The sequence below is a fragment of the Staurois parvus genome, unplaced genomic scaffold, assembly GCF_062004578.1.
Source record: "Staurois parvus isolate SC_StPar_1 unplaced genomic scaffold, SC_StPar_1.0 ptg000008l, whole genome shotgun sequence".
NCBI classification, from domain to species: Eukaryota; Metazoa; Chordata; class Amphibia; order Anura; family Ranidae; genus Staurois; species Staurois parvus.
Window position 1 is genome coordinate 361,398 of NW_028317804.1, and position 15,037 is coordinate 376,434.

The window sequence follows — 15,037 nt, forward strand, 5'->3', positions numbered from 1 at the left end:
CATAGCTTCTGGTCTCTTAGACCATAGAGATGGAGGCTTTCTGGTCTCTGATCAGCTCTATGGTCCCCAAGTGGAACTGCCGTCTGGTTCCCCGGTTTGACGGGAGAGTCCAAGAAAATCATGGAAGGCTGCCTGTAAAAGTGAACCAGCAAATAGCCGCTAGAATTGTTTTTACATGAAAGCGGACTGCCAGCTACCAAAAAAAATGATGCCTGTAACTACAGGCATCATTCTGGTATAACCACTCAAAGTCCAACGACATACTAGTACATTGTTGGTCCTTGTTGGGCATATATGTAACAGCAGAGAACATGGGCATATGATGAATCGGGTCTGTGGACAATATGACCACAATGCATTCTTTTTGTAATGCCCATGTTGAGGGTCAGGCCCAAGAAAGTTTTAAATCCTGAAACTGTTAGATTTCCATGCGAGTTGTCTGGCAAGTGCTGAATTTGGCTGGGCAGCTATGTATTGCTGTGCATACAGATAGCTTTAGCCCACAGTCAGTTGATACAAATCTTCAATGTAAAGCAGCAGAGGGGCTAAACGCTAGTGCTGGCAGCGAATGGGGCTAATCCTTCTAGCACTGCATTTTTGGGAACACTATACTAGGGGCACTAGTACAGTTATGTTCTTGATCAATATATTGATCCGTACAAACGCTATACTAGTAATGGCGGTGATCAGCGACCTATAGCGGTGAGTGCGATAGTGTGCTGGCAATCTAGCTGACCCTGGCTGGGAGGGGAGCTTACAGACCCTGACATTATCTGATGTCACTAGTGGCAGTAATACAGTGATCAGTGAAACATTCTATATACCAACACTGTACTAATGGCACTGGCTGGGTGAGTAGTTGCTCACACGGTTAATAAGGGCGATCAAAGGGTTAAATGTGCTAATATAATGTGTGTCTAAAATGTAGAGCTTTTATTCAGTGCCGTGTTCTTTCTTCTTTCCCTGGACCGGCAGACGGGCAGCGGAGGTGGTGGTGGTGGGGCGCACTCCCGGAAATAGAAAGCGATGCAAGGGTACTTCGCTTTTCCCACAGCCACTGCTCGCCTGCACATTGTGGGCTAGTGGCAAGTAGTTAACAAAAAAATTATCTCTCAATATTTCTATTTTTTTTTATTTCTTTTTTTTTTTTAACTTTTTTATGCTTTTATCAGAGTAGTGCAATGTTAACATAGTAACATTGTACTACTCGGGGGGGGAGTGATTTTTTTTTTCACACTTTGCATTGCAGGAGCAATAACGTTTATTGCTCCTGTAATGCAATGTTTGCTTTGAACTGTCATGAATGGGTTCCGTTCATGACGGTTCAAAATACAGTGATCTGTGATTGGTATCAGCTGGTCACATGGTACAAGATGCAGTGATTGGCCCCATGTACCATATGATATATGTCGGCCAGTCACAGCTTTCCTGTAACATAAGCAAAGATTTGTTGTTATTGTAATCATGTGATCACTATGCGATCACATGATGACCGGGTCCTGATTACTGGGGTCAGCATTTGCAGTACATTGCGAAATGGCAGCAACTACAGGACCAGCGACGTACATGTACGTCACTTGGGCTGTACCAACATGGGGGGGCACTGCACGCCCGAGCGGGTGCGCAATGCTTCCCTCCCCCAAGTCCACTGTGTGCACCATCCTACATGATGGTACAGCCCCAACGACGTATGGGTACTTTGCTTTCCTGTAGCTGCCGCCCGTTCGAAGTACGTTGCGGGCTGGCGGACTGACAGAAAGTGTTTAACAAAATACCTATTTAAAAATGTATTAAGATCAAAAATACAGAACTGACCCAAAACCAATGTAGTTTTATGAAGCTAAACTCCAGACAAACCGCTAAACACACAAATGAAATACTGTACATGTATGACGGGTAGGAGATCTGATTTCTCTCTGCTTTTTGTTTCTGCATTTGTATTTACATGCATTTACAGTGCATTAGTACTTTTTTTCTGTATTTTAATTTACTTTTAGTAATTTGTGTTTACATGCATTTGCATGCATTCATGTGTATTTGCAGTACGTTTACATGCATTCACATGCATTTTCATTGCATTTATTTACATTCGCAGGGCTTTCTGGTGTGAAAAAATGCAACATGCTGTACTTGACAGACATGAAAGCACTGCAATGGTTAAATCTTGGCTCATTTAAATATATTCATTGTTCTTGCATATGCATTTGCACTGCATTTAAAAAAGCATCCATACTGCATTTAAAAACATGTCCAACTGCATCTAGTCTAAACGAGCCCTAACAGTTATTTGTCTTGTCCCTCCACCAGCTTGTAACTTTTATACTGGAGAAGCAACAGACTGATTCTCTCTGTCACTCTCTTCTCCTATCAGCATGTTCCTTGCTTTGCATCTCAACTGAATGACATCTTGTGCTACTTCTCCCTTTCCCAGTAAGATCTCTGCTGTACAAGGGCTGTGAGGGGCTGATACCAAGACATATTCAGGTTCTTACACCACTTGCATTTAAAACAAAAATACATTACATTATAAAATATAAAATCAAGAGATGTATTAAATTGTGCATTTTATACTGTATTTGCCTGAAGTTAAGCTTTAGTTAAAAGTGGTTGTAAAGGCTCAAGATGTTTACCTTCATGCATTCTATGTATGAAGGTAAAAAACCTTCTGTGTGCAGCAGCCCCCTTAATACTAACCTGAGCCTCATCGTGATCCAGCGATGTGCACGAGAGCTTTGGCTCTTTGGAGACTCTCCCTCTTCATTGGCTGAGATAGCAGCGGCAGCCATTTGTTGCCTAGCCACTGTTAATTCACACACAGAACCGCAGCTCAGCCACGCCCCTTCCATTTCCTCATTGGCTTACTGGCTGTGATTGACAGCAGCAGGAACCAATGGCTGACACTGCTATCTCAGCAAGCCTGCTCGGGTGCCCCCTTAACAAGCTGCTCGATGTGGGGGCACTTGGCAGGAGGCAGGGACTTGGATCGCCAGTGGGGGGCCCAAGAAGGAAAGAAAGAGAGAGAAGGAGAGAGAGAGAGAAGGAAAGAGAGAGAGAAGGAAAGAGGGGGGGAGAGGTAGGGAGAACACAAGGCTGGTGGGGAGTGTGGGCGCGGAAGACACAGGAGGAAAGGGCAGGAGGAGGAGGAGGAGGGGCAGAACCAGCTTTCTCTCTTCTCTCCCATCTGTGGTGGGTGGGGAGACAGTCTATCTTGACAGATCCCCCACAGCGCTGCAGGAGATGGGGTGGGCGGCTGCAAGGAAGCATACAGGAACCAACGGCATTCAGGAGATAGATAGGAGGGGCAGCCTGGTGGCACATAGAGGAAAACGAGAAATGCACTGTCCGGTTCTTCAATGTGAGGCCCGGCTGCCCCTCCTGTGTGGGTGGCCCCAGCCCACTGGGCAAATGCCCAGTGTACCCTATGGGCAGTCTGGGCCTGCTGTCTACTACAGCCTTTCTCAACCTTCTAACCCCAAAAGGAACCCTTGAAATTGTTTTCAGGTCTCAGAGAACCTCTGATAATTTGGGATCAATGCCCCATATATTAGTAGTCTGTGATAAGATTGCCCCCATTACTGTGGTCGGAAAGCCACACTTGCCTCCAACTAACTAGATCAATGGGGTCTTGCTCCTGGTTCTGCCAAGTGGCATTGGCCCTGAAAGTATACAGGCACCATCAGATGGGAGGTCAATTGGCACAACTTAAAGAGCCATTAGCGACCTCTGGAGAAACCTTAGTTGCGAGTGACTGATCAGAAAAGTTCAATGGTATATTGCTGCTGATTCTGGCAACCTCTGGAGGAACCCTAGTTGAGAATGGCTGGTCTAGTAGAAGAAACCTTAACATTATAGAACTACTTTGCTTCAGATTCTAACTTTGCTACTAAAGTGGAAATCTCCTTCTAACTGCAGAATGAAGAAAAGGACAGGACTACTGTCCCACTAAACAGTAAGGATTTTCATATGTGTGGGCACCTGGTCACGCTCTTTTTGCAGGTCAGACACTTGATTGTGGAATGCTTCTGTCTTTTTTTTCAAGATATCATAGTTAGACTGCAAATGACGATTCTCCTGAAGCATGGTCTCCTTTTCCTTCTGCCACTACAAAACAAACCACATTACAAATGTCACAGTGCACCCTGCATCAAGTTAAATAGCTTTTTTAGTTTTTGGATAGAGTTGATAGGAATTAAACCACATGTCGGGTTTTTATTGCTTTCTGAGCCCCCATTAGGGAAATTCATTCTCTTTGTCCTGTGTACAGTTATCACTGAAAGTGAAAGAAAATCCCAAATTTTGGGTTGTCCATAGAACGGGAATAGAGGGAAAATCTTCCAACAGGAACAGTTCTGGTGACAACCAGAGATTCCCTCACTTTGGAGGTATTTCCTCTCACTTTCCGCTTTGACTATGGGACAGGAAGTGAAGGGTAATCTCCCCACTTTGACAAAGATGGCAAAAAATAGGGGTTATAATTCTCCCTCACTCTATCCGAAATGAAAATAAAATCCTTTAGTTCTTTAAAGTGTAAGTATAGACAAAATATCTTGAGGTTTGGTTAGAGTAGAGGAGAGTTAGGACCTCCTTCATGTTTTTATTGCCGTCTGTGTGCCCACTTGGTAAATTAGCAGTCTGTTGGTTTTTGTGAATATTGTCACTGAGGAACAAAGTGATGGGAAATCCAAAATCTTTACAGTTACCAGAACAAAAATTGAGGGTAAATCGTCCAATGAGGAAATCTGATCAACTGACAGCTGTCTAATATGGGATTTTCTAATACTTTTTTAGATTTCCTTTCATTACCAGCTGTTGCTTTTGGACATGAAGTAAAGTATGTATATGGTCACAGCATACACTTTACACACTTCATTTTATAACATCAGCATTGTAATAACAATGCAAATGTAGCACTACCAACATGAGGGCTGCTGTGTTGTGGGAACCCCTAAGAGCTGCACAGCCAGGCAACAGGCATTTTTCATACTTTCATCCACCGTCATTGAACAGTCCATGAGCTTGGTTTTATTTTATTAGGGGAAATACCTTGGATAGGGAAATAGGGATTATGGGATGCCCAGTTTGGCTTGAATCAATAAAGGAGGGGACAATTCCTTCCTATGTACAGTAACAGATCCTAAACTGTTATTTTCCTTAAAGCCATTAGTCTTTGTAGACCAGTAGCAACAGCCTTTTATGGCTGAGGAACTAGCAGCCCCTCGAAGTCAGCTTAGCTTCTTGTAACTACATGCAGAGATGTATCCTCTCCCCTTGTAGAACTGCTCCCAGCTCCAAAGCCTGCAGACACTACCAGCCCTCCTGGCTGCTCTGAAGATCTCCAAGGACAAGGATAAATGATTGAGCCCAGTGCTGTCCTTTGAAAGCTTGCTACATGTGGCAGTATTTCCCCTTGTGGATCCCAGGGTGTGCTGATGTACTCATTCTTTCCTCTTTGCTCCCACTGCTCCAGGTCTTGATCCCATTCATGCTGCACTGCATGTATCCTCCTGATCCAGCCTGAGCCCAGCAGACCTAGGGGACCCCTGCCAGGCACTGACAGTCTCCTCAGCAGTCCATTTTCCACCCAACTCCTCTGTCAGCCTGACTCTCCCATATTTATGGGCTTGTCCACCACTCCACCAGGACCTCCAAACCTGGGATTGGCCAGAGTCCCATAAAAATGCAGATTAGGTCTTCAGCCCCTCTTGCTTACAGACTTCTGGAAGGTTCCATGGTCCTCCAGAGTCAGGAGGAGGTGATAGAGCCACAACCTGTTAAATCACCCAGCTGACCTTCAATAACTCAACCTCAGTCACAGACTCACACAGTTACCATGAGTCATAGATTATGATTTTACCTGCAATACACTACAATATTCTAGCATCACACTAGAGGGTGCTACACAAACAAAACAATGTCTTAGGACTCCATATCCCATGGTATCTTGCTGCCTGCAAGCAGTGATTCCTGTACTGACTCTGCCACCTGATACTACCCACAGGGCATAGGGAATATATGTAACAGAATTCAAGGAAGTAAATGTGTTGGGATCTTCACAAAGTAAGTTTACAAATTTCTTGATAGTTCAGAATGTCAGAAGTAGGCTAGAAATATTTGAAATACAATAAGGAAATTATTATATTTTACATTTTATATATATATATATATATATATATATATATATATATATATATATATATATACACATATACACACACACACACACACTACATATACATTGTGAACACAGGAGGTTATTCATTCAGCACAGGCACCATTCAGAAAAAGCTTTCTTTTTTTTTTTCTCAGTGAATGCAAAGTGTTCCCTGATTGGATGAGGCTTGAGCAGAGGAGCGGGGCTGTCACAATATTCATTGCATTGGAAGAGGTTCATTAGAGCTCTAGATCAGCAATCTACTTCCATGCAATAGATTGAAATTCCTTCCTCTTGCACATGACTGGAACAATGTTTACTGTTTGGAGATGGATGTCACAGTTACTTGGTTGCTTTGCTATGGGTAATAGATGGATGAACTATGATGCCACCAATTCAGCCTTCAATGTGTAGCACCCTCCTAGGTAGCAAGGGGGAGCTAGAGTTCTAATTCTCAGAAGGGCTGAGTAGCAGCCCAGGTGTAAAAGTTAGGGGGCAAATGTCGGTCAGGAGCTGAGAGGCTCTGCAGACCAGCTCTCTGGGATTTCCCCCTGCTCTAGAGTTTCGGAGAAAATTCTAGAAGCAGTGGGAGGGAGTGAGGAGTGACTGGTCTGTACTCTCAAAGGATCCTGGCCAATCCCCAACAGGAGGCTTGGTGTTTGAGCCTGCTCAGCAAAGGGAGAGTTTGGGTAGAAGATGGAGAAGTGAGGCTGGAGAGCAGGAACCTTGGACTGAGCCCAGATGGGAAGAGGCTCACCTACAGGCAGGGAAGCTTGGAAGGCAGAAAGCTCAGGGCTTCATCGGCCTCCAGAATGAAGACCACCTATGCAGCAGAGAAGGAGCGGCCCAGCAGAAGGCCTGAGAGCAGCCACTGACCCAACAGAAGCATAGGAGAAGGACTGAGTGAGTAGACCAGCAACCCCTGGGCCAGTAAGGGCAAGAAGCACTCTGGTGAGAAATTGGATTACTACTTGGGACTGTCTTCTCTTAAAGTGACAGGCACTGGATCCCTTGGTCAGGGATTTCCCCAAAACAGCTGGATAAGGAGTATCTAGGGTCTGGGAAGGCATTACAGGAGATGCTGGCTAGCTCTCCAAGAAGGATCTATTCTTTTGCTGCTAAAAGAGACTTGTACATAGTTCAGGAAGATTGTCCTCTGTTGCCATTACCCTTGGGCATCCCATACACCTGTTTCCCTGTCCAAGTTTTAATTTCCCTAATAAAATCCAAAAAACAAGCTCAAGGACTGGTTACTGTCTCCTGGATGCAGGTATGAATGGGAAAGTGTGTGTTGCCTGGTTGTGCAGGACTATAGGGGGAGTCAAAACTCAGCGGCTCCTAAGGGGATAGCACTATAAATGGTTATAGAGTTTCTCATAATGGAATATTGTAGTGGGGATATGTGACTTAAAACATACATGGAGGAAATGTTGGCCAGTTCCTGTTGAACCAGGCAAAATTGGAGCTGTGGGTGGTCCTGTTGGCATCCTCCCACCTGACTTCTTTTAATCTGAAAATCAAAGAAGCTTTGAAAGGGGTAATTATTGGTCAAACGGTGGATACATCTAATCACAGTCGCTATTTGGGTATTATGACAGCAGCGGGTGCCAGCTGTCTAAATACAATAGCCAGCAAGAGAGATTTGTTCATCCAAGTGTTTAGCATGAATAGGGGAATTGAGTGACTTCTTAAGATATATGGCCAGCTTTATAAACTCAATGATAAATATAGGATGCAAGACATCATCCAATGATGAAATATTTAGAATTGACCCAACAATTACATATTTAGAATGGAGATAACCATTTAATTAGACACTACGTACAATATGAAAAACTCTTGGCAATATATGCACTGTCATTTATTGCTTCTCTGGACAAAAATAACAAAAACTCTTTTTTCCTCAGGTGCAAAATGGAAGCATAGCATTTGCAACAGACGAGGCACAATGAGAGAAGGGGGAGGAACTTAGGGGGAAGAGCAGATCTTTAACTGTGCATACCCCCTTTTGCACACATGCACAATACAGTATAAATGGTGATCCCTCCTGCAACACGAAAGAACACTTTGTATGCTATGATAATCTTGAAGGTTGGAGTAAACAAGAACGGTGCTCACTTACCAAAATTTCAAATGTTTCTCCAGCTGCTATCTTCTTTTTAGCAGCACAAAGCTGAGCTAACAACTCTTCAGAACTTGGCAAAACCCCATCAGAGCACTTCATGTCTAGATTTGCCTGCAAACATGAATATATGGCAAGAAAAAAAAAGCATTAAAGTATATGTAAATCCTCACCTTGTAAAAGAACCCATACAGTTTAAAATAAGAATGAAAGGTAAAACATTTGTGTATAGTGTCACACTGTGAGGCTCTGCCACTGTGAAAATAGTTGAGAAAAGGACACAGGGTTCACATGTGTGCAGAGTGCTGGACTCCAGAATATTGATTTTGAGCGGAGAAAACAGTTTTTACAGCTTTCTCTGGATTTTGTTATTCCTGGATTGGGCTCCATAGTTTGGAGAGTTTGTAGTACCTTAGGAGGGAAGAAATCTCCAACCCAGTGTCCAGGTTTTCTTTAAGATCAGCAGGGTATGTGTCCAGGTGCAGCCTTTATAATAAAGGACAGGAGGTGATTCCTCATTTTTGGATACAGAAACTATTGCTGTGCCTTAACAAGAAGCTGTGTGTATTAAAGTCAAGCTGCGTGCATTGAAGAGCCGGTGGTCTGAGGGACCCATTGCTAAGAGCAGAGGTATTGCTCAAGTTAGAGCCAAGGTGCCTGGTATTTTTTGTTACCTGTTTACACTGTTTGCAATCGAAACCCCTGCGTTGGCAAGTTTGTGGACTTTATGTTAATCTGTTTTAATAAAAGTATGCTACCAGGCCCTTAAAATGCAGTTCGGACTGGATTTCACTAAAAAGCACATCTACCACTGAGCTAACCAACCCCAATGTCACGATAGATATAAAAAAAATTGTAAGACCTCTTTTTTTACATTTCTGTTAGTTCCTGGTTTCTTGCCTAGGCAAATTATATCATACATCCCTGAAGTCTTCTAGAGTGGAGGAGGGGTTTGTCAGCTAAGCACACCCTCCTGCTTGTTTTCCTGAACTAAGGGAAGAAGGATTCCTTGAAGTCCTGGGGGGAGTTCAAAGTGATTTCTCAGCAAAATAATGCATGGAGACATGGATGGATGTCCTTTTGTTTCTTTACTTCAGTTGACCATGTTGACCACGCTTATGCTTATCAGATGACATTTTCTTGGAAACTGTATATGCCGTCATAACCTTGGATACCGTACTTCGTGGTATGGCTAATAAATTGGCAACTTCATATACAGCTAAGCAGGCACCAACAATTTGCCTTCTTTGAAGCTCAGTAAGCTCTGATATGACGTATTACTAGCAGCAAATCCAGTGAATGACAAAAGTGAGGCTTCCCATTTGTCAGTTAGGTGTCACATCACACAGCGGAAGCAAAAGTGTGTTACATCACTTCCATTTTCAAAGCAAAACATTTAATCACTTTCACACCTGCAAATCCATTTTTTTTTGTCTAACCCCTGTACATAAAGATTTTCGCACATCTGTACTAGTATGCAAAATACATCTCCATCATTTTATGGAGTATAAAATACTGTATAGTGTATCCATTGCAGATTGTGAAACTATTCTACTATTTTCTTCTCCTTTTCACAAGTAGTGCAGGTAAGCCCCATTTCAGCTTTTACTTACATTATGATGGGAAGTTAAATTGCATACAGGTGAAACTAAAAAAATTAGAATATCGTGCAAAAGTTCATTTATTTCACTAATACAACTTAAAAGGTGAAACTAATATATGAGATAGACTCATTACATGCAAAGCAAGATAGTTCAAGCCATGATTTGTCATAATTGTGATGATTATGGCTTACAGCTCATGAAAACGCCAAATCCGCAATCTCAAAAAATTAGAATATTGTGAAAAGGTGCAATATTCTAGGCTCAAAGTGTCCCACTCTAATCAGCTAATTAAGCCATAACACCTGCAAAGGGTTCCTGAGCCTTTAAATGATCTCTCAGTCTGGTTCAGTAGGAATCACAATCATGGAAAAGACTGCTGACCTGACAATTGTGCAGAAAACCATCATTGACACCCTCCATAAGGAGGGAAAGTGTCAGGAATGGACTGGCCAGCAATGGTGGGACTCACCTGCCTTATGGGCTGCAGTACCAGGGCTGGCCAGCGGGTGCTCCCAGCAATCAGAGACTCAACCTTGCAGCCAGCCAAACACCTGAAACTGCTTATGCTGGTGTATTTAAGGGATGGCCAGACCTGCAGACTCTGCCTTGGTGTGTGTTTTTCCTGGGCCCTATATCTTGTTCCTGCATTCCTGTTCCTGTTCCTGTCTTGTTGCTGACCCTGTTTGATCCTGACCTCTGCTGACTTCTCCTGTTCTGATCCCTGGCTTGTGACCCTGACCATTCTCTGCCTGACCCCCTGTACCTACCTGCCTGTTAGTTGCTGTACCTGGCTCGTGACCTGACTACTCTCTGCCTGCTCCTCCTGTTCCTACCTGCCCGTTTGTTATTGACCCGGCCTGCCTGACGACGCTTGCATTGTATGTACTGTTATCTGTGGGTGGTTTGGTTTGGTTTGTTTGCACTGTGTTATGTTTTAGTATTGCACTGCGTTTATGTATTGTTAGTGTTAATAAATCGTATTGTTTATAACATATCTGAAGCCTGCGTTTCCCTGCGTCAGTCACATACCTCTGGTCATACCCCGGGAGCCCTGACAGAAAGCCTCAAAAGGTAATTGCAAAAGAAGTTGGATGTTCCCAAAGTGCTGTATCAAAGCACATTAATAGAAAGTTATGTGGAAGGGAAAAGTTTGGAAGAAAAAGGTGCACAAGCAGCAGGGATGACCGCAGCCTGGAGAGGTCTGTCAGGAAAAGGCCATTCAAAAGTGTTGGGGACTTTTACAAAGAGTGGACTGAGGCTGGAGTCAGTACATCAAGAGTCACCACACACAGATGGATCCTGGACATGGGCTTCAAATGTCATATTCCTCTTGTCAAGCCGCTCCTGAACAACAAACAACGTCAGAAGCGTCTTACCTGGGCTAAAGAAAAACAGACCTGGTCTGTTGCTCAGTGGTCCAAAGTCCTTTTTTCTGATGAGAGCAACTTTTGCATCTCATTTGGAAACCAAGGACCTAGAGTATGGAGGAAGAATGGAGAGGCACACACTGCAAGATGCTTGAAGTCCAGTGTGAAGTTTACACAGTCTGTGTTGATTTGGGGAGCCATGTCATCTGCTGATGTTGGTCCACTGTGTTTCATTAAGTCCAGGGTCAATGCAGCCGTCTACCAGGAGATTTTGGAGCACTTCATGCTCCCTTCCACCAAAACCTGGTTCAATGACCATGGGATTACTGTGCTTGATTGGCCAGCAAACTCGCCTGACCTGAACCCCATAGAGAATCTATGGGGCATTGCCAAGAGAAAGATGAGAGACATGAGACCGAACAATGCAGAAGAGCTGAAGGCCGATATTGAAGCATCCTGGTCTTCCATAACACCTCAGCAGTGCCACAGGCTGATAGCTTCCATGCCACGCCGCATTAAGGCAGTAATTGCTGCAAAAGGGGCCCAAGCCAAGTACTGAGTACATATGCATGCTTATACTTTTCAGAGGTTCGATATTGTTCTATGTACAATCCTTGTCTCATTGATTGCATGTAATATTCTAATTTTATATATCTAATTCTAAGATTGTCGATTTGGGGTTTTCATGAGCTGTAAGCCATAATCATCACAATTATGACAAATCACGGCTTGAACTATCTTGCTTTGCATGTAATATTCAAATTTTTCGAGTTTCACCTGTATATGTGCATTGGAGCTGCATTTCTCTAGTGCACATGCCAAACACAAGGCCTATGTGCTGAATACATCCAGCCGGGCCATTTCATGTGGCCCTTGCACCTCTCTTCCAGCCCCCCCCCTCATGTCCGTCCTCACCTTTTGTCAGCAGTCAGCCATAGAGAGGAGGACAGAAAGCCTGCGCTTCTCTGTGCAGCAGCAGAGAGGCCCTTTCCCCCCCCCCCCCGTCTCAGCAGATAGCAGCATAGAGGAGGACAGAACTCTTTCTACAGATCCTGAGCCTCTTTGTGCAGCTGCAGCGCCACTCGCCTCCCTAAGTCTCAGCATTCAGCAAACTCCAACAGCTGATCAGCCCTCTTCTGATCCTTCTCCAGACCCTGTACTTTCTGCTTCCCAGCTCTGCTCCCAGCTTCTTTCTTGCAACAGCACAAGGTAAGGGGGTGTACTGTGATGTAAGGGAGGGTAGGGGGACATCCAATGGTGCAGGGGATCTTGACATCTGGTGTAAGGGGGGGGGGGTTGCACTGGACACCTGTCTATAATTATGAGAATAATACAATTCTATGCCAGTTGAAAAGGAGAGTTGCACACCAATGATATCATCCACAAGAAACTTTATTAAAGGCTGCTCAGATAGAGCACTGTGGCAGAACCATACTCAGTCTGAGCAGTTTCCAATAAAGTTTCTTGTAGATGATACCAGCAATGTGCAACCCGCAGATGTGCATCATTTGCTACAGGAATGTGAGTGGGCTCTGTGCCAGTCTTCACCTGTCCTTCACAGCTTAAGTCTTAAGTTATTACTAAAACTAGTAATCAAATGCAGGGGCAATAAAATATGATAAAGAGATACATTTATATAGTCTTACAGATATAACTGTCCCTTTTGAGGGCAACCATAATGCTGATGCGGTCCATGATTAAATTTAGTTTGGCACCAGTGTATTGTGGTGCCATTCAAACGTAATGGAACTGCAACATGCTAACACTCATAATGTGTGCAGTGGAAAAGTGTGCAAATGCTAGCTAGTGTGTGATTTTTGTGAATGGGTTAATTTAGGCTGAATAATGCTTGCCCTGTGGTGATTCAACACAATGGTGTGCATCACTGCCAAATAATAACCATCTTAGAGCTGGGAGTGTCTCTTACTCCTAGCCATACAATTCAAGATGTTTGGCAGGTGTGAATAGACAGTGACTCCATCTGTTTTGTATATTGTATATCATTATTGTGTTGAGTAGAGAGCCATACATTGGGCATTCACTGCAACTGCACCCTTATTAAGAACAGGTAGTGTCTCTGTTAAAATAAAGATCTTCCATCTGCAACTGCAAAGCCATTTAGTTTCTGAAGAACACCAGTGAAGTCCTCCATTCTCCCTTTGATACACATATGCCTTTTTACAGGACTATTCACAGACAAAAATTCAGTTTTGGAATGAAACACAACACTGCTTCTGTCAGTTTTGTTAGCTAGCTGTCAGCTACCAGCTAGTAGGACAGCATACCATCACTTACCGATTGGTTTTCTACTGCCAAATCCAGTCTTTCATTCAGTTTCCTGTTTTCCTTCTTAAGGACTAGAATCTCTTCTTCACAATGGCCATGATTACTCCAGCTCTGAGCCACTTGTAGTTCCATTCTAACTCTATGAAGGTCCTCTTTAACAGCATATAACTGTAAATGCCACAGGGAAAATTAAACACAGCAATCAGTTAACAGAATACCTTTCAGAGCCAAAATTTTAGGCACAACATATACCCATTTCATAATTCATACATATCTGTGGTCATTTTAGAAACAGACTTCATTAGGAATAGTATAGAGCATATCATGTATTTGATGACTCAAAATGTCACCCTTAGAAAAAAAAATCTATGGTACAAAATTACAGATCAAATACATTGGGGTCAGATGCACATCCTGGAGCCTATAAGGACAACACCTTTGGCATCCGAAGCATCATTCTTCTGCTAGGGTCTTTGTTTATTACAGTAATATTTTCTTATTTTCCTGGTTCTAACCTATCTTAGAATCTCATGACAATATGTAAATAAGTTTATGAGACATATTTCTACTAATGGGAAAACATGTGCCCAGTACAATTAGGGTCTGCCTCTTTACCCCTATCAGCTACAGAAAAAGGCCTACCAGCTACAGACAAAGGCCTACTGTGTGAATTGTAAACTCAGTCCTGTGGTGCTCCTCTAGCATTTGTATGACAGAGGAGACCCTACTGGTCATAAACCCCTCTCCCTGCCTAACAGTATTTATGCACATTGAGCCACACATGTGCAACTCATTGTACATTTATGGTATTATTTTGTGAAGACATAACTCCCTTGCTCATGCACAGGAGTGATGTCATTGTGGCCAAGCCAACCAAGCGGCTGAAGAGTCAGGTACCTTAAAGGCAGGAGATTGCTTGCCAGTTATATCTGGCGTAATGTACTAATAGTCTGTACTTACTAGCATTTTATAGATAAAAGCACCTAAGACCCATATTAAAAAAAACAACAAAAACAAACAAAAAAAAAAAACAAAGTTACATTTACTGGTGATGTCCTTTCCAGGAGTCTTTAAGGACAACACTACTGAAAGACGTAGGCTCTTCCCTCAATCAGGACACACGCCTCCACCATTTTCAGCTAGCAGACTCCCCTCACATACCTCAGCTCTTGAAAAGCACCTCTAGCCAGCTGGGGAGACACAAATAAACAGTACACCATACAGAAAATGACAAAATAAACAACAAATACTCTCCAAACCGGTGGGAATCAATGCTGTCCTGAAAGACTTCTGGAAAAGATGTTACCAGTAAGTGTAACTTTGATTTTCTTCCAAGCATCTTTCAGGGCAGCACTACTGAGAGGATAAGCAAGCACTTACCCCTACAGCATGACCACTGCCTGCAGAACTTTTTGCCCAAAGGCCTGCTCTTCCATCTAGACTAAGTCTAATCTGTTGTGTTTCACAAACATGGTACAGCTAGACCATGTTGCAGCTCTGCAAATTT

The 15,037-nt window shown here is 43.3% G+C and overlaps 1 protein-coding gene across 1 annotated transcript in view; it reads right to left on the reverse strand.

The window, feature by feature from the left end:
• Positions 1–15,037, reverse strand: part of CARD14 (caspase recruitment domain family member 14) — a 195,671-nt gene that overhangs the window by 101,558 nt on the left and 79,076 nt on the right. The window contains exons 6-8 of the mRNA XM_089668671.1: positions 13,540–13,698; positions 8,274–8,387; positions 3,976–4,101 (exon numbers count right to left, since the gene is read on the reverse strand). Coding sequence (XP_089524797.1) covers positions 3,976–4,101; positions 8,274–8,387; positions 13,540–13,698 — 399 coding nt within the window. The remainder of the gene's footprint in view (positions 1–3,975; positions 4,102–8,273; positions 8,388–13,539; positions 13,699–15,037) is intronic.